At 47.0% G+C, this 19,845-nt stretch overlaps 1 protein-coding gene across 6 annotated transcripts in view; it reads left to right on the top strand.

The window, feature by feature from the left end:
- Positions 1 to 5,902: 5,902 nt before the first annotated feature.
- Positions 5,903 to 19,845, top strand: part of ppil6 (peptidylprolyl isomerase (cyclophilin)-like 6) — a 103,817-nt gene continuing 89,874 nt past the window's right edge. For 2 of the 6 annotated variants that reach the window (XM_072499986.1, XM_072499983.1), the window contains exons 1-2: positions 5,933 to 6,062; positions 17,922 to 18,145. In XM_072499986.1, coding sequence (XP_072356087.1) covers positions 18,101 to 18,145 — 45 coding nt within the window. In that variant the 5' untranslated portion in view covers positions 5,933 to 6,062; positions 17,922 to 18,100. Of the gene's footprint in view, positions 6,063 to 17,921; positions 18,146 to 18,203; positions 18,405 to 19,845 lie in introns of all 6 variants that reach the window. The other 4 variants (XM_072499987.1, XM_072499988.1, XM_072499984.1 and 1 more) reach the window with 3 other exon arrangements.

Raw genomic sequence — 19,845 nt, 5'->3', positions numbered from 1 at the left:
ACCTAACCTGCGTATCTTTGGACTGTAGGAGGAAACCAGAGCATTCGTAGGAAACCCACGCAGACACGGGGAGAAAGTGCAAACTCCATGCAGTCAATCACCCGAGGCTGGAATTGAACCTGCGTTCTATGCATCTGGATTTATATGTGCAGACTCTTTGCTCAAGAGCAATTAAAACACCAAGTATAGTGATGCTTAACTGTTTCCATCATGAACTAACCATATTGGACCAGGATAACAACCAGTTTGAGACAAAACTAGCAAAACACTGCTGAACGGGATCCAGACTCTGCCAAGCTTTTGGGAAGAATGTGAAGGTTCAGTGCTTAGAATCAGAGCTGTTAGATTTAACATCTGTATGTGGGGGTGGCACAGTGGTTAGCACTGCTGCCTCACAGCACCGGGGACCCGCTTTCAATACAGGTCTTGGGTGATAATTTGCACTTTCTCCCCGTGTCTGCGTGGGTTTCCTCCGGGTGCTCCAGTTTCCTCCCACAGTCCAAAGATCTTCAGGTTAGGTGGATTGGCCTTGATAAATTGCACCTTACTATCCAAAGATGTGGAGGTTGGGTGGGGTGGTGGGGGAGTGGGCCTAGGTAGGGTGCTCTTTCAGAGGGTTGGTGAAGACTTGATGGAACAAATGGCTTCCTTCTGCACTGTAGGAATTCTATCATTCTATTTTCTAATTCTAATTGCTTGAGGAGCTGATATGTAAATTAGCCATGGCAGCCCCCTTTACCTGATTCACATAGATTACAGAAACCAGATACAAGTAATGGAAGTCATAGCATACACACAATTGTTAAATTTAACATGATGAAAGATGCAGATGTACTAAAGAGCCAGGTAATTTCAACAACTCTAAATTCAAAGAATTGAATGGAAAACTAAAGCAAATGGATTGGAGAGGTATCATAGAATCCCTACTGTGCAGAAGGAGGAAAAAGACAATGTTGTCGAGGAGAATACTGAGATACAGGCTACTAGACTAGACGGGATTGAGGTTCATAAGGAGGAGGTGTTAGCAATTCTGGAAAGTGTGAAAATAGATAAGTCCCCTGGGCCGGATGGGATTTATCCTAGGATTCTCTGGGAAGCTAGGGAGGAGATTGCAGAGCCTTTGGCTTTGATCTTTATGTCGTCATTGTCTATAGGAATAGTGCCAGAAGACTGGAGGATAGCAAATGTCCCCTTGTTCAAGAAGGGGAGTAGAGACAACCCCGGTAACTATAAACCAGTGAGCCTTACTTCTGTTGTGGGCAAAGTCTTGGAAAGGATTATAAGAGATAGGATTTATAATCATCTAGAAAGGAATAATTTGATTAGGGATCGTCAACATGTTTTTGTGAAGGGTAGATCATGCCTCACGAATCTTATTGAGTTCTTTGAGAAGGTGGACGAGGGTAAAGCAGTTGATGTGGTGTATATGGATTTCAGTAAAGCGTTTGATAAGGTTCCCCATGGTAGGCTATTGCAGAAAATACGGAGGCATGGGATTGAGGGTGATTTCGCGGTTTGGATCAGAAATTGGCTAGCCGTAAGAAGACAGAGGGTGGTGGTAGATGGGAAATGTTCAGTCTGGAGTTCAGGTACTAGTGGTGTACCACAAATGAAAAATGAACTGAAAATTGCTTATTGTCACAAGTAGGCTTCAAATGAAGTTACTGTGAAAAGCCCCTAGTCGCCACATTCCGGCGCCTGTTTGGGGGGGGGGCTGGTACGGGAATTGAACCGTGCTGGCCTGCCTTGGTCTGCTTTCAAAGCCACCGATTTAGCCCTGTGCTAAACCAGCCCCTTGGAAGGATCTGTTTTGGGGCCATTGCTGTTTGTTATTTTTATAAATGACCTGGAGGAGGGCGTAGAAGGATGGGTGAGTAAATTTGCAATGACACTAAAGTCGGTGGAGTTGTGGACAGTGCGGAAGGATGTTGCAGGTTACAGAGGGACATAGATAAGCTGCAGAGCTGGGCTGAGAAGTGGCAAATGGAATTTAATGCAGAAAAGTGTGGGGTGATTCAAGGAGCAACAGGAATACAGAGTACTGGGCTAATGGTAAGATTCTTGGTAGTGTGGATGAGGAGAGAGATCTCGGTGTCCATGAACGTATATCCCTGAAAGTTGCCACCCAGGTTGAGAGAGTTGTTAAGAAGGCGTACGGTGTGTTAGCTTTTATTGGTAGAGGGATTGAGTTTCGGAGCCATGAGGTCATGTTGCAGCTGTACAAAACTCTGGTGCGGCCGCATTTGGAGTATTGCGTGCAGTTCTGGTCGCTGCATTATAGGAAGGATGTGGAAGCATTGGAAAGGGTGCAGAGGAGATTTACCAGGATGTTGCCTGGTATGGAGGGAAGATCTTATGAGGAAAGGCTGAGGGACTTGAGGCTGTTTTCGTTAGCGAGAAGAAGGTTAAGAGGTAACTTAATAGAGGCATACAAGATGATCAGAGGATTAGATAGGGTGGACAGTGAGAGCAGGGTGTACAGTGAGAGCCTTTTTCCTCGGATGGTGATGCCTAGCACGAGGGGCATAGCTTTAAATTGAGGGGAGATAGATATAGGACAGATGTCAGAGGTAGGTTCTTTACTCAGAGAGTAGTAGGGGCGTGGAATGCCCTGCCTGCAACAGTAGTGGACTCGCCAACACTAAGGGCATTCAAATGGTCATTGGATAAACATATGGATGATAAGGGAATAGTGTAGATGGGCTTTGGATTGGTTTCACAGGTCGGCACAACATCGAGGGCCGAAGCGCCTGTACTGCGCTATAATGTTCTATTCTATTTGGCCCATCGCGTGTGCATCGACCCTCCAACAGTGCATCCTACATAGATCCACTTCCCTGCCCTATCCCTGTAACCCCACCTAACCGTTGGACACTTGTTAAACTAGAAAAAATGCATAAGAGATTTACGAGGATGCTACCAGGACTTGATGGCCTGAGTTATAAGGAGAGGCTGGATCGGCTGGGACTTTTTTCCCTGGAGCGTAGGAGGCTTAGCGGTGATATTTTTGAGGCCTATAAAATAATGAGGAGCATTGATAAGGTAGATAGTTAGCATCTTTTCCCAAAAGTAGAGGAGTCTAGAACTAGAGGGCATAGGTTTAAGGAGAGAGATACAAAAGAGACCAGAGGAGAAATATCTTCACACACAGGGTGGTGAGCATCTGAAACGGGCTGCCAGAGGCAGTGGTAGAGGTGGGTACAATTTTGTCCTTTAAGAAGCAGTTAGACAGTTACATGGGCAGGGTGGGTATAGAGGGATATGGGCCAAATGCGGGCAAATGAGACTAGCTTAGAGATAAAACTGGGCGGCATGGACAAGTTGGGCTGATGGGCCTGTTTCCTTGCTGTAAACATGACTATGATTCTAAGGGGAAATTTAGCATGGCCAATCCACCTAACCTGCACATCTTGGGACTGTGGGAGGAAACCAGAGCACCCGATGGAAACTCATGTATGTTTTTGATGCGCTAAGCATGTGAGACTTTAACTCAGGCTTTAATATACTACATGGGAGGCTTACCCGACACAGACGACCCCAGAAAGAATGGGGCCGGTCCCAGAAGAGGGTTCTTATACTAACTCCCGGGGGAGTGGCTAAGGCGGAGCTCTCCGTGGCCAGGTTGGGTTACCTACCAGTGACCGAACCTCTGCAGAGCTACAGTACAATACACAGTATTCCAGGGCCACGTTACACACAACTATTATATACTATGTACAATGGTAGGGAAGTACAGTGGTGTATCACCACAGTTTTACAGTCAATTACAATTTCTCCTAACCTATATTTTTTTATTCCATCTATTGAGTAAAAAGTCAGTGGAGGACTATGTTCTGGCCAGGCTCTATCTTGGGCAGTATCCCATTCTGGTTGCTAAGAAACAAGCCTTTCTGTTGCTGGCACAATCCTCTCATATCCAAAATCTGGGAAGCCTTGGGCCTTTCGACCATTACAAATAGTGTCTGGGATGTGACGTTATAGAGGGAAATGATAATAAATAAAATTGGAAATGAAAATCCCCCAAATTTCTCCAAATTAAACCATGGGATTAGGACGGGCATGCAAATTCATTGAAGTGTTGGAAGTAAATCCCTGAAATACTTTAACAATTAGAAACAGACTGAAGAATTGTAGGATCCTGATTAATTAAAATGGACTAAAGGGACTTCACTCATCCATAAGTTCTTGTAAAGTCCATTTGAACAATTTGCTCCTGGGACCCTATTGAAAAGAGGAAGGAAAATATTTTTTAGTTAATGTTGTTTTGACATGGAATGCCAAACAGAAACAGCAGTGGAAGCAAAATCTGTAATCTCTGAAAGGTAAGTGATTAATTATTAGACAAAATGAGAAGGGCACGGGGAAAGTTGCTGAGTAAATTACCGAGGGTACAGCACAAACTTCATGGATTAAGCAGTCCCCTCCTGTGCTGTAAAAAAATCAACAATTTAATGTTTTGTTCTTCATTTGTAAGTCACGGCAATAGGTCTGGGAGGCTGTTTGGCTGTGGAGGGAATTCCAGGAAAGCCTAATTCGTCTTTCTCCAACATCCACGTGTACGTGTATTCAGCAGGGACACTGAATAATCATCTAGAATCCCTACCGTGCAGAAGGAGACCATTTGGCCCATTGAGTCTACACAACCCTCTGAAAGAGCACCCTACCCAGGCCCATTCCCTGCCCTATCCCTGTAACCACACCTAATCGTTCGACACTAAGGGACAATTTATCATGGCCAATCCACCTAACCTGCACAACCTTGGACTGTGGGAGGAAACCGGAGCACCCGGAGGAAACCCACGCACACACGGGGAGAACGTGCAAACTTATCACCTGAGGTTGGAATTTAACCCAGGTTCCTGGCGCGGTGGGGCAGCAGTGCTAACCACTGTGCTGCCGTGATGCCCCATCTGGAATGGGGAAAGCCAAATGTTTCCTTCACTGACTAAAACAAATATGGTATAAAAGAAATTTCCGTGTTTATGAAGTAAATTCATGACACTCTTTCTTGGGATGTCCGGTTGAGATTGGTTAAAGCACATCTGAGTCACCAATATAATAATAATCGCTTATTGTCACAAGTAGGCTTCAACGAAGTTACTGTGAAAAGCCCCTAGTCACCACATTCCGGCGCCTATTCGGGGGGCTGGTACGGGAATTGAACCCACGCTGCTGGCGTTGTTCTGCATTACAAGACAGCTGTTTAGCCCGCTGTGCTAAACCAGTCCCTAAACCAATATCAATGGGACCACGATGTAGTCAGGGCTGAGAGATCGTCTGTTAGGGAGTCAAAGCTTCCATCACCGCCACCTACACCCCCACAACCCCCACCCACCAACCAATCCCCAGTGGGGGTGATTTATGCCCTTTGGTCCAAGGTATTATGTTTGGTTGAAATTGGACAGAGGACCCTAGTGGAGTTTGTGAGCAGACATTTTGTGAAGATAGGAAGGAAAAGGGAACTCAGAATATAATCAAAAATGACACCTAGCTAATCATTGATGAATACTCCAATAGTTCTGTGTCTCAAGTTGATTCTTTTTTACTGGTCTTTACTGGTTTGGTTTGAATGCTTGCACGTTTTTTTGCGTTGGGTCTCCCTTAAAGTGCGGCACGGTGGCGCAGTGGTTAGCACTGCTGCCTCACTGCGCCGAGAACCCCGGGTCGATCCCGGCCCCAGGTCACTGTCCGTGTGGAGTTTGCACATTCTCCCCGAGTCTGCTTGGGTCTTACCCCCACAGCCCAGAAGATGTGAAGGGGAGGTGGATGGGCCCCTGAATTGAAAAAAATAAATTGGGTAATTTAAATTTTAAAAAAATCTCCCTTACAACATTAGCTCTGACTTCCTGAAACATTAGCTCTCCTGTAGTCAGTTTGAAACTACCTTCCCTCGTTCCTAAGGCAGGAAGGTTTCTCTGCACAGGACTTTGACCTTCTCCATGGAAACTGCATGTCTGTTTACAATTTCTCCCTTCAGCATGGCTCTGTCTCCGTGTTTACTGCTCGAAGTAGTCGGTTGCATTACAGATCCAGCATTTTGCCAAGTAAAATGTGAAGCAGAGGTGATTAAAATGGTTTTGCTTTCTTTCTGTTACATAAAGGTTGGTTTGTTTTAAAGGACAGGCGACTAATGAATACAGAGATTCCTGACAGCAGGATGAATCCGTTGCAAGATGTTCTCTGGTTTTACTTTAGATAAAGGGTAAATGTTTAAACCGTAAAAGTGTTAGCATATATATACCAAGCGAATTACTTTCTAAAATTGTTAACATAAAAATGCAGCGACTAGTTTTGAGTTATTTGAATGTGAGCATTGCACTTGCAGCATTTATTGCCCATCCCTAATTGCCCTTGAGTAGGTGATGGTGATTTACCTTCTTGACCCGCTGCAGTCTATATGGTGTAAGTACCCTTAGGAAGGGAGTTCCAGCAACAACGAAGGAATGGCGATATAGTTCTGAATCAGGGTGGTATGTGACTTGGAAAGGAACTTACTGGTGCCGGTATTCCCATGCAGATGTTGCCTTGTCCTTCTGGGTGATAGAGGTCATGGGTTTGGAAATTGCTGTTGAAGGAGCCTTGGTGAGTTGCTCAATGCATCTTGTGGTCAATACACAGCGCTGCCACTGTGGGGCAGGGGTGGAGTGAGTGAATGAGGTGATGGGGTGCCAATCAAGTGGGCTGCTTTATCTTAGATGGTGATGAGCTTCTTTAGTTTTGTTGGAGCTGTTGTCATCCAGGAAAGTGGAGAGCATTCCATCTTGACTTGTGTGGCACGGTGGTGGACAAATTATTGGAACTAATTCTGAGAGACCGGATAAACTGTCACTTAGAAAGGCACGGATTGATCAGGGGATTTGGTGGGTGAAGATTGTGTCTTATTATCTGAATCAAATGTTTTGAGGAAGTAAAAAGGAAGATATACGAGGGATGTCATGTGCATTTGACAAGATTCGGTCACAAAAGTGATATTTCATGTGATGCACTGAAAGATGATGAGTTGTATTCAAAATTGGCTCAGTGACAGGAAACAAAGGTTAATAGTAAATTTATGTATATTTTAATTTTTGCCAGCCAGCCATTATGTTTATCCCTGTACGGTGAGCTTCTATTTTCCGCAGTAACCTTTGATAACCACCTGATTGAATGCCTTCTGAAAATCCAAGTACAGCACGTCAGCAGTCTCCCCTTTATCCACAGCACACTTCACTCCTTCAAAGAACTCCAATAAATTTGTTAGACATGATTTCCCTTTCATAAAATCATGCTGACTTTTCCCAATTACCTTGAGTTTGTTGAAGTGCTGAGCTCTTCCCTCCTTAATGATGGATTCTAACACCCTTCCCATGACAGATGTCAAACTCACTGACCTAGAGTTTCCTGTTTTCTGTTGTCGTCCCCCCCCCCGAAAAGAGGGGTTTCATTTGCTTCTTTCCAGTCTGAGTGGAAGGAATAGTGGCAAATGGAATTCAATCCAGAGAAGTGTGAGGCAATGCAATTGGGGAGGACAAACCAAGCAAGAGAAGTCACAATAAGAAACCAGCCAGAGGAAGAGTAGGAAGGCGGCCATCTCCCAGGTATACCGTTTTAGATACTGTTGGGGGAGATGGCTCACCAGGGGAAGGCAGCAGCAGCCAGGTTCATGGCAACGTGGCTGGCTCTGCTGCACAGGAGGGCAGGAAAAAGAGTGGTAGAGCTATAGTGATAGGGGATTCGATTGGAAGGGGAGTAGGCAGGCATTTCTGTGGACGCAAACAAGACTCCAGGAAGGTATGTTGCCTCCCGAATGCAAGGGTGCTGGATGTCTCAGAGCGGCAACAGGACATTCCAAAGGGGGAGGGTGAACAGCCAGCTGTCGTGGTGCATCTCGGCACCAACGATATAGGTAAAAAAACTGGATGAGGTCCTACATGTTGAATTTAGGACGTTAGGAGATAAACTAAAAAGTAGGACCTCACAGGTAGTAATCTCGGGGTTGCTACCAGTGCCACGTGCTAGTCAGAGTAGGAATGGCAGGCTTAAGAGATGGTGCAGGAGGGAGGAATTCAGATTTTTGCGACATTGGAACCGGTTCTGGGAGAGGTGGGACCATTACAAATTGGACAGCCTACACTTGGGCAGGACTGGAACCAACGTCCTCGGGGGAAGTGTTTGCTAGCGCTGTTGGGGAGGGTTTAAACTGATATGGCAGGGGGATGGGAACCAATGCAGGAGGTGAGAGGGTAGTAAAGATGTGATAGAAACAAAAGTTTGTAAGGTGGAAGGCAGAGAAACAGTTTGAACTGTCTAGTATGGCAGAGGGCTGAAAACCAGAGCAGTATGTCAGCGGGAGAAATAACAGAGAGAACTACAGACTAAGGCCAGTAAGATTAAGAGGAAGAGCAGGCAGGGAGTGGTTGTTCAACACAGCGGGGTTGGTAGGCTGAAGTGCATTAGTTTCAATGCGAGGAATATTTCAGTTAAGTCAGATGAACATGGAGCTTGGATTGGTACGAGGAATTATTTTTTAAAAATTTATAGAGTACCCAATTCATTTTTTTCCAATTAAGGGGCAATTTAACATGGCCAATCCACCTAGCTTGCACATCCTTTGGTTGTGGGGGCGAAGCCCATGAAAACATGGGGAGAATGTGCAAACTCCACATGGACAATGACCCAGAGCTGGGACCTCGGCGCCGTGAGGTCGCAGTGCTAACCCACTGCGCCACCGTGCTGCCCCGGCATGTGGAATTCTGATGTTGCTATTACAGAAAGAGGGACAGGATTAGCAACTAAACATTCCAGGATTTAGATGCTCCAGGAAGGATAGACAGGGATGCAAAAGGGATGGGGGAGTTGCATTATTGGTTAAGGAGAATATCACAGCTGTGCTGAAGGAGGACGCCTTGGGAGGGTTCAGGCTGCGAGGCAATCTGGGTCGAGCTCTGAAATAGGAAGGGTGTTGTCACAATATTGGGGGTTTACTACAGACCTCCTAACAGCCAGCGGGAGAAAGAGGAGCAGATATGCAGTCAGATCTTGGAAAGATGCATAAACAATAGGGTTGTTGTGGTGGATGATTTTAACTTTCCCTATATTGACTGGGGCACACTTACTGCTAGAGGCATGGATGGAGCAGAATTTGTAAGGAGCATCCAGGTGTGTTTCTTGAAACAATATGTAAATAGCCCAACTCGGGAAGGGGCCATATTAGACCTGATGCTGGGGAATGAGCCCGGCCAGGTGATCGAAGTTTCAGTAGGCGATCATTTCAGGAACAGTGATCATAATTCTGCAAGTTTTAAGCTGCTTATGGATAAGGAGAAGTGTGGTCCTCAGGTGAAGGTGTTAGACTGGGGGAAGGCTAATTACAACAGCATTCGGCAGGATCTGGAGAGTGTTGACTGGGCGAGGCCGTTTCAGGGAAAATCAACATCCGGCATGTGGGAGGCTTTCAAATGTCAGTTGATTATAATTCAGGATCAGCATGTACCTGTGAGGACGAAAGATAAGGGTGGCAAGTATGGGAACCCTGGATAACGAGGGATATTATGAATTTTGTCAGAAAGAAAAAGGAAGGTCTATAAGGCTTAGGACAGATGAAGCCCTTGAAGAATATAAAAGAAAGTAGGAAGGAACTTAAGGTAGGAGTTGGGAAGACTAAACAGGGTCATGAAATGTCATTGGCAAGCAGGATTCAGGAAAATCCCAAGGCGTTTTATGCCTACGTAAAGAGCACGAGGGTAGCTAGAGAAAGGGTTGGTTCATTCAAGGATATTGGAAGGAATATATGTATGGAACCAGAGGAAATGGGAGAGATACAAAATGAATACTTTGCCTCAGTATTCACCAAAGAGAAGGAGTTGGTGGATGAAGAGTATAGGGTAGAGTGTATAAATATTCGGAGTCATGTTGATATTAATAAAGAGGAGGTGTGGACATCTTAAAAAGCATTAAAGTAGATAAGTCCCCAGGGCCTGTTGGGATCTACCCCAGAATACTGAGGGAGGCAAGGGAGGAAATTGCTGGGGCCTTGACAGTAATCTTTGTATCCTCATTAGCTACAAGTGAAGTTCGAGAGGACTGGAAAATAGAATTCACAGTGCAGAAGGAGGCCATTCGGCCCATCGAGTCTGCACCGGCTCTTGGAAAGAGCACCCTACCCAAGGTCAACACCTCCACCCTATCCCCATAACCCAGCAACCCCACCCAACACTAAGGGCAATTTTGGACACTAAGGGCAATTTATCATGGCCAATGCACCTAACCTGCACATCTTTAGCCAATGTTGTTCCATTGTTTAAGAAGGGTAACAGATAATCCAGGAAATTATAGGCTGGTGAGCCTTACGTCAGTGGTAGGGAAATTATTGGAAAAGATTCTTAGAGACTGGATTTACTCACATTTGGAAACAAATGGACTTATTAGTGATGGCCAGCATGGTTTTGTGAAGGGGAGATCGTGCCTCACTAATTTGATCGAGTTTTTCGAGGAAGTGACAAAGATGATAGATGAGGGAAAGGCAGTAGATGTTGTATACATGGACTTCAGTAAAGCCTTTGACAAGGTACCTCTTGGTAGACTGGTACAAAAGGTGAAGTCACATGGGATCAGAGGAGAACTAGTAAGTTAGATACAGAACTGACTTGGGCACAGAAGACAGAGGGTAGCAGTAGAAGGGTGCTTTTATGAATGGAAGGCTGTGACTAGCGGTGTTCCACAGGGATCAGTTCTGGGACCTGTTGTATCTGTCCAATTCAGATACTTCAACCAGCTCTTTAATTAAAATTTACCCAGGTGTCTTTATTTATGAGGAGAACAAATTAGGATACAGGTATAATACAACACACTTTATTAAATATAGTTAACCCATAAATTACCCACTATACATACAAGAAACACCCAGGATTCGACTATTCTTCCCGTAAAGGTGATTTGGTAAGCTGCAGATCTGATCCCAGAGTCCTTCTGGTTCCTCTTTGTAAAGGTGATTCTCGCTGGCTGTTCCTTGCTTGCTTCCTTCCTTCTGGTCTGGTCAAGGGCACCTCACACACAGTCTTTGCCTCAAGTCTTTTGCTTCCAGTCCTATCTCTCCAGATGTCTGGAAAATGCCTATCTTTTTATCCCCCTGTTGCCACCCATCTCCTTTCTCCACCTGTCCTTGGCCTTCTGCCAATGGAGTCTCAGGAGGCAGGGTCTCAGTGCCCAATGGTCTGGTTGATGACCTGTTGACAGGGTACCTGAGCCCGCCCTGGGAGGAGCGATGATTGCTTGATGGGATATCAGGAACTGTGGATAATAGGCCAGTGAATCTCAAGTAACAACGATAATTACTCGATGGGTTATTCAGGGCTGATTCAGACAGACCCCGGCAGCTTGTCTGAGTTCTGTATATTCGGATTCTGCAGGCTTCTGCAAACTGTGGTTTTTAAAGTGCCCAATTCTTTAATTTAAGATATCCAATTTAATCGGCCTTAAAACTAGGCCCTGATTATTACTACAGATCTTTTGCAGTGTATATAAATGATTTGGAAGAAAATATAGCTGGGCTAACTAGTAAGTTCACAAACGGCACAAAACTTGGTGGTGTTGCGGATAGTGAAGAGGATTATCAGAGGATGCAGCAGGATATAAACTGATTGGAGTCTTGGGGGGAGAAATGGCAGACGGAGTTTAATCCGGACAAGTGTGAGGTAATGCACTTTGGAAGGTCCAATGCATGTAGGAATTACACAGTAAATGGTCGAACTCTTGTGAGTATTGACAGGCAGCGAGATCTGGGTGTGCATGTCCACTGATCACTGAAAGTGGCAACGCACATGAATAAGGTGGTCAAGAAAGCATACGGCATGCTGGCCTTCATCGGTCGAGGCATTGAATATAAAAATTGGCAAGTCATGTTGCAGCTGTACAGGACCTTAGTTCGGCCTCATTTGGAATATTGTGTACAATTTTGGTCACCACACACCAGAAGGATGTTGATGATTTGGAGAGGGTACAGAAGCGGTTTACTAGGATTTTGCCTGGTACGGAGGGCATTAGCTGTGAGGAGAGGTTAGATAAACTCACTGAATCCACATCCTTCTGGTAGTGCGGTGACCAGAATTTTACACAATATTCCAAATGAGGCATAAGGTTGTACAGCTGCAACATGACTTGCCAATTTTTTAAAGAACAATACAGCACAGGAACAGGCCCTTCAGCCCTCCAAGCCTGCGCCGACCACGGTACTTCCCTAAACTAAAACCGCCTGCTTACAAAATCCGTATCCTTCCATTCCCACCCTATTCATATATTTGTCTAGCTGTCCCTTAAATGCAGCTATCGTACCTGCTCCCACCACCTCCCAAGGCAGTGCCTTCCATATATTTACCACCCTCTGTGAAAAAAACTTGTCTCGCACATCTGTTCTAAATTTTGCCCTGCGCACTTTAAACCTATGTCCCCAGTACTTGACTCTCCTACCTTAGGAAAGAGCATCTGACTATCCACTCTAACCATGCCACTCATAATTTTGTAGACCTCTATCAGGTCTCCTCTCAACCTCCGTCGTTTCACTGAAACCCTTCATGCGCAGGTGTGGTGGCCACTAACCCCCCTGACCCATCAAGCATGCGGCTCACAATGTTCTCTCCTTGTCCCCGCAAGAGAAACTAGCCCATAATAAAGAGAGAAAGAGCAGGATGGGGTGCGGAGTACCAGAGATTCGAGTCCTCACCCCCTCTGAGGCCCGGGCCCTGGAAATCATGGGGTTGCCCGAGGAGAGACCAATGACTGGCCTGTGCCAGTGAGGTAAGGTCCACTGCCCCTTCACCCAGATGAACTGTCTGAAGTGAGTTGTTGATATCCCTCAAAATTAACCTTTCCCTTTCACTGATCACATGTCCATTGCCTTAAAGGATCACCATCTGATGATGCAATGAGGTCAGGCCATCGCCGCCCCCACCCCACATCCACCTAAGAGAACACCTTTGGTGGGGGGGGGGGTGGGGGACCAATGGCGAGACGTACATTTATTACCACCACCTTACACAAGTGAAAATCGCTTATTGTCACAATGCTTCAAATGAAGTTACTGTGAAAAGCCCCTAGTCGCCACATTCCGGCACCTGTTCAGGGAGGCCGGTACGGGAATTGAACCGTGCTGCTGGCCTGCCTTGGTCTGCTTTCAAAGCCAGCGATTTAGCCCTGTGCTAAGCAGCAGACACACACCTCGGTGGGCGACATTAGTGGTCCACCTTCGGGACATTCTCTGGTGAGCACCTGATGCCTGATGCACATCAGGTGGAGGCAAGAGCATTCAAGGGAGACAGCAGTTGGAGGTCTGCTGGATCCCAGGACACAGCCAGTTGCCGAGCCTTTGGAGCAGTTTCTCCCAAAGTTGCTGCAGGTGGTAGGCCAGAGCCGTGAAATTCAGGAGGGGGTGTCGACATTCCAGCGACCGCAAGCCGATTGGAGGAGTCGCAAAGCCTCCAGGTGCAGGAGATGGTGCTGGCAATGCATGGCACTGAGGCCAACACTGCTAGGGAGTGACTGGAAAACGTGGAACACAACGTACGGTCTTAAGCGGTCCAAGGCATGATTCAGTCTGTGATGACCGATGTTACTTTTGCGGCCAGCAGAAACACCCCCGCCAACTCTGCCCGGCCAGCGCTGCCCTTTGTAAGGCTTGCGGCAGGAAGGGGCACTTCGCCACGGTGTGCCAGGCCCGCGCAGTCGACGCTATCGCCCCCACCCCCTCGTTTATGGACCACGGGCGCCGCCATCTTCACCACCCCGGAACACGTGCGGCCAGTGGGCGCCGCCATCTTCTCCCCCTCAGACCACGCGGGCCAGTGAGCGCCGCCATCTTCCCCTCCGAGCCACACGTGCGGCCCATGGGCGCCGCCATCTTGCTCAACCCCCGCCAAGTGCGGCCCATGGGCGCCACCATTTGTCCTGCTCAAGATCTTCAGGTGCCGCCACCTTGGGGGAGACAAGTAACATCGGGGACCCCCGGGTTCGCTGGCTGGTGCGTGGCGTAGGCATATTGGCTGGGTAAGGCCCTCGCTGGGGAGGCCGTCTGTGGGGTCCACTATGCGTAGAGTGGGGTGGGCCTCGCGGCTGGGGGTATAGGCCTGAACGTTGCGCGAGGCGACCGTCATAGAGAGTGCTACTTTCTTTGTCTCTGCTAGGTCGAGCGTGGCCCCTTCTAACAGTCGCTGGCGTATGAGGTCCGACCCAATGCCCGTAACAAACGCGTCCCACATGAGGAGGTTTGACTGTTCAGTGGCCGTAATGGCCTGACAGTCATAGTCCTGGACGAGTGGGATTAGGACCCACCAGAAGTCTTCTCTGGACTCACCAGGGAATTGAGAGCGAGTGGCGAGTACGTGCCTGGCGAAGAGCGTGTTCGTCTTCCGAGTATAATTCTCTTTGAGAAGCGTCATGGCTTCGGCGCGTCCTGGATTAGCGGAAAGACGCTGGAGCTCAACCTTGAGTACAGGATCTGTATCTTCTGAGCCTCCGAGACAGGGCTGGGCGGCGAGTTGATTTACGCCTCGAAACAAGCTAGCCAGTGTTGAAAGTCCTTTTTGGCGTCGCTTGAATGCGGATCCAGCTGCAGGCGATCCGGTTTGATACGGAGGTCCATCTTTTGTAAATCTTAGAGCAATAAATTGATGCACGATCAATTGCACAAAGAATTGGGTACAACTGAGGCTTTCTTGCTCTAAGGTGTGTGGCCTCCCACAGCAGCTGGCAGAAGATCAAGGAGAGTGAAGAGCACTGAGTGGGCACTGGTGAGGTCACTATCCGTGGCTAGGGGGATACATGTGAAGCTTCTGTCACGTTAATCTTCAGAGCAGGCTTGACCGAAACCCCACACTGCATCCCCCTCGGGCACAGTGATCCAAGGTCAAAAGCCCCCGATGCAGACCCCATTCAGAGGATGGGTGTGAGCGCGATGTCAGCAGAGACTGGAGTCAGACTTTATCAGACCCTGAGGAGCACTAGAGCTTTCCTCACAGCGCGTGTTCATCGCTCTCCTGCCTTGTATGGTGACCTGCTGACAGTGCCCATCACCCTGAAGTGATGTTACACGACCCTTGGCGGGCTGAACAGGGTGGTCAGGGAGTGAGCAATGTGATGGGGGAAGTGGTGATGGGGGGGCAGTTGGGGAGGGGGTGGAGGAGTTGGGCGGGAGGGGAATAAGTGGGCGGGGACCGGGCAGCACGGTGGCACAGTGGTTAGCACTGCTGCCTCACAGCGCCAGGGACCCGGGTTCGATTTCGACCTCGGGTGGCTGTGTGGAGTTTGCACATTTTCCCCGTGCCTGCATGTGTTTCCTCCAAGTGCTCTGGTTTCCATCACAGTCCAAAGATGTGCAAGTTAGATGGATTGGCCATGTTCAATTTCCCCTAAATTGAGAAAGGTTGGGTGGGGTTACGGGGATAGGATGGGGGGATTGGGCATAGGTAGGGTGCTCCTTCGAAAAGTCGGTGCATTTTCAATGGGCCGAATGGCCTCATTCTGCACTGTAGGGATTCAATGAAGTGGGGGGGGTGGAATGGGGATAGGGAGGGCAGCGGGGATAAGGTTGGCGAAGGGGGAAATGGAGTGGGTGGGGCTGAGCAAACAGACACAGCCTCATCCTAGGAGAATTTGGAGACAATGAAGGCCTCCTTGGTCCTCCTGGCATGTCGGAAGCTCGCCACCGCCTGGCCTCCATCTTCCGGTTCCTCTTCAAACTCGTCCTCCAGCCCCTCCTGGCCAGGCACTATCAAATCACCTACCACTACTTCTAGTCTTCCTTGTACACTCCCCCCACCCCCCAACCAAGTACAGCTGAGTTGCCAGTGGTGCCATGGACATGTGTCTGGCTGCATTCCCCAGATGAACCACCATCCTCACCAGTATTCAGAGCTGGATGCACTTGGGGACTCCAACACTATCTGCCTGCTCCTTTATGACTATCAGGTATTCGTCCATTCTTTCTCTCCTCTGAAATGCTGAACCTTACAGATGAGTTGTGATGTTCAAGTTCTAAAACCTGGAGCTCATGCTGCTGCAACTGATGGCATGTCCTGCACAAATGGTTATCCAGGACACAGGAAGCATCCCGGAGTTCCCACATGGAACAGGATGTACAATCTGGAGGCAGAAATAGCACTGCCTTTTCTATTTTTGTTAGTTGACCTTGCTACTGCTAATAAACTGTACTGCTATTAGTAAAACATACTACTATTGTTAATCCTTACTAATACTGATAAATCCTACCAATACTTATCACACATTACTTGTAGTAATAAACCTTACTTAAGATAACCGAGCTGTCTGAAGACTGGTGCCAATTAGAAGGAGGTTGGGATGGATCACTCAGAGCTTCTGATTGAAGATGCTGGCTCCACCATGATTGAGAATTTTAGTTGTCTACTTGTCCATTCATGACTGGATGTGACAGGATAATAGAGCTTTGATCTGATTGGTTGGCTGTGTTAATTATAAATGGGCAATTATAATAATAATCTTTATTGTCACAAGTAGGCTTACATTAACACTGCAATGAAGTTACTGTGAAAATCCCCTAGTTGCCACACTCCGGCGCCTGTTCAGGTACACTGAGGGGGAATTCAGAATGTTCAATTCACCTAACAAGCACACCTTTCGGAACTTCTGGGAGGAAACCGGAGCACCCGGAGGAGACCCACGCAGACACGGGGAGAATGTACAGACTCCGCACAGACAGCACTCCAAGCCGGGAATCGAACCTGGGACCCTGGCATTGTGAAGCAACAGTGCTAACCACCGTACCACCATGCCGTTAACTATATTTATACCATGCTGCTTTCTCCTTGGCATGTATGTAGCCCTGTGTTGTAGCTTCATCACATTGGCATCTCATGTTAGGTAAGGTAATGCTGCCCTCTGGTTTGATGGTAGAGTGGGGGAATATGCCATGAAGCTGCAGATTGTGTTTGAAAACAATGCTACTGCTTCCGATGGCACACAGTGCATCATGGGTGCCAAGATTTGAGCAGCTATGAACAATAAAAATTATGAGCACGCTGACTCCCTTCACTCAGTGATAGCCTTTCAGTCCAAGTTATGGGTTCAAACCCCACTCTAGTATTTGAGTGCACAATCTATCTGCAATCAGAAGGGCCCTGTTTTAAATGCTCAACCTGACATGACGGTAAGTGAGCACACAGGATTTTGAATTAATAAGTATGGTTTGTAATGAATATTAAATAGCTGGCAGTAAGATTCAAACTAATTCAACATCCAGGTCTTCCTGCTGTTCACAAACAACCTTAAGCTTTTCTTGCACTTTATGCATTGCCAGGCTGCCATCTGTCATCTGATAGGATAATAAAAAATTCATGAACTACGAGAGATTTGTTTTTATGATCTGCTGAAAAATGGTGAGACAGTGATGTTGTACTGACAAGACAGAATGTAGAAAGGGAGCTACTTCAATGGAAAATATTCTCATGAATAAACAATTAAAAAAGACTTTACAAGACCTTCCCACAAGGACAAACTGAATTGATTTCCTAATGAGATATAAGTCAATATGAAGCCAGCCACATCAAAGGGCCTGATTGGAAAAGACCTCGTCAAGGGATAGTCAAGGCCACCTCCTGCTTGCTTTCATTATGTTAAATAGAAACCTGAGTTGAGGTCCTGACATTTGACCCTGGTACTGTTGGCATAAGCGAAGAGCTTACACTGCAGGATCTGAACCTCGCGTAAAACTTTGAAAGACAGTGGAAAGTTAAGCTTGGCATCCAGCTTCAGGAATGTAGCCAATTCTCAGTCAATAAAATAACAGCTCTTCTAAGATTTCATGATAGACTTCAGAAGGGTGTAATTAGCTAGTAGATATAGTGTGACAGATCTTACATGTACCACTTTCTCCTTAGAAACCAGGAAATATCACCTTTTTAAAAATTCACTTACAGGATGCTGGTTCGATCAGCGTTTATTGTCCATCCCTAGTTGCCCTTCAAAAGGTGGAAGTGAGTTGCTCCAGCGAGAGTGAAGGAGCGGTGATATATTTCCAAGTCAGGGTGGTGTGTGGCTTGGAGAGGGACCTCTAGATGGTGGGGTTCCCAGGCATCTGCTGCTCCTGTCCTTCTAGATGGTACTGGTCATGCGTTTGGAAGGTGTTCTCGAAGGAACCTTGGTGAGTTACTGCAGTGCATCTTGTAGATGGTAATAATCTTTATTATTGTCACATGTAGGCTTACATTAATACTGCCATGAAGTTACTGTGAAAAACCCCTAGTCGCCACACTCCGGCGCCTGTTCGTGTACACATGGCTGCCATGGTTTGTCGGTGGTGGAGGGTTTGAATGTTTGTGGAAGGCGGAGCAATCAAGCGGGCTTCTTTGCCCTGGAAGGTGTTGAGCTTCTTGAATGTTGTTGAAACTGCACTCATCCAGGCAAGTGAAAAATGAAATGAAAATCGCTTATTGTCACAAGTAGGCTTCAAATGAAGTTACTGTGAAAAGCCCCTAGTCGCCACATTCCGGCGCCTGTTCGGGGAGGCTGTTACGGGAATTGAACCGTGCTGCTGGCCTGCCTTCGTCTGCTTTCAAAGCCAGCGATTTAGCCCTGTGCTAAACAGCCCCTGATGGAGTCCCCAAGTGGAGAGTATTCCATCACACTCCTGTCTTGTGCCTGTAAATGGTGGACAGGCTTTGGGGGTTCAGGAGGTGAGTTAATTGCTATAAGAGTCCCAGCCTTTGACCTGCCCTGTAGCCACAGTATTAATGTGGCGAGTCAAGTTCAGTTTTTGATCAATGGTGACCCCCGGGATGTTGATTGTGGGGATTCAGTGGTGGTAATGCCATTGAATGTCACGGGGCGGTGGTTAGATCCTCTCTTGTAGGAAATGGTCATTGCCTGGCACTTGTGTGGCACAATGTAACTTTTTAATCGGAAATGGGCAATTGGCTAAGAATAAAAGCAAAGTTCCATCTATTGGGGACAATTATCCTTTGACAGAATGGTTACTTATGAAATGTTTGCTTCATTTCTGAAATGCAGGAACATCAAGAGAAAAGGAACTGACAATACTTGATAAATAGTCTTCAACAAAAACAAAGCTAATATTTGTGCATTACCACATAATGACATCTTTGGAGACTGCTAAATTATTAAAAATATTGTCAACCCCATTTTGACCCCAAATATGTCCCAAGTGCAACTTGCGCAAGGAATAATGGAGTGAAGGAGAGGTGACAATGATAGTGTTAACTATGATGTAAACATAAGAACTAGGAGCAAGAGGGGCAGCACGGTAGCATTGTGGTTAGCACAATTGCTTCACAGCTCCAGGGTCCCAGGTTCGATTCCAGCTTGGGTCACTGTCTGTGCGGAGTCTGCACATCCTCTCCGTGTGTGCGTGGGATTCCTCCGGGTGCTCCGGTTTCCTCCCACAGTCCAAAGATGTGCAGGTTAGGTGGATTGGCCATGATAAATTGCCCTTAGTACCACAATTGCCCTTAATGTTGGGTGGGGTCACTGGGTTATGGGGATAGGGTGGAGGTGTTGACCTTGGGTAGGGTGCTCTTTCCAAGAGCCGGTGCAGACTCGATGGGCCGAATGGCCCCCTTCAGCACTGTAAATTCTATGATAATCTGGCCCCTCGAGCCTGCTCCACCATTCAATGAGATCATGGCTGATCTTTTGTGGACTCAGCTCCACTTACCCGCCCGCTCACCATAACACAGAGTTCTGAGGATTATCAGTCTGGAGAGGATTACTGACATGGAGTGAGACCACAAAGAGATTAAAACAATGCAAATTTTAAATTTCGGGCATTGGGGCTGAGAGTCTGTTAAACTACATGGGTAATGATGTGGCGATGCTGGCGTTGAA

This window comes from Scyliorhinus torazame, chromosome 4, assembly GCF_047496885.1.
Source record: "Scyliorhinus torazame isolate Kashiwa2021f chromosome 4, sScyTor2.1, whole genome shotgun sequence".
In the NCBI taxonomy this organism is placed as follows: domain Eukaryota; kingdom Metazoa; phylum Chordata; class Chondrichthyes; order Carcharhiniformes; family Scyliorhinidae; genus Scyliorhinus; species Scyliorhinus torazame.
The sequence above is the reverse complement of the archived record's forward strand: the minus strand, read 5'-3'. Positions and strand labels throughout refer to the sequence as shown.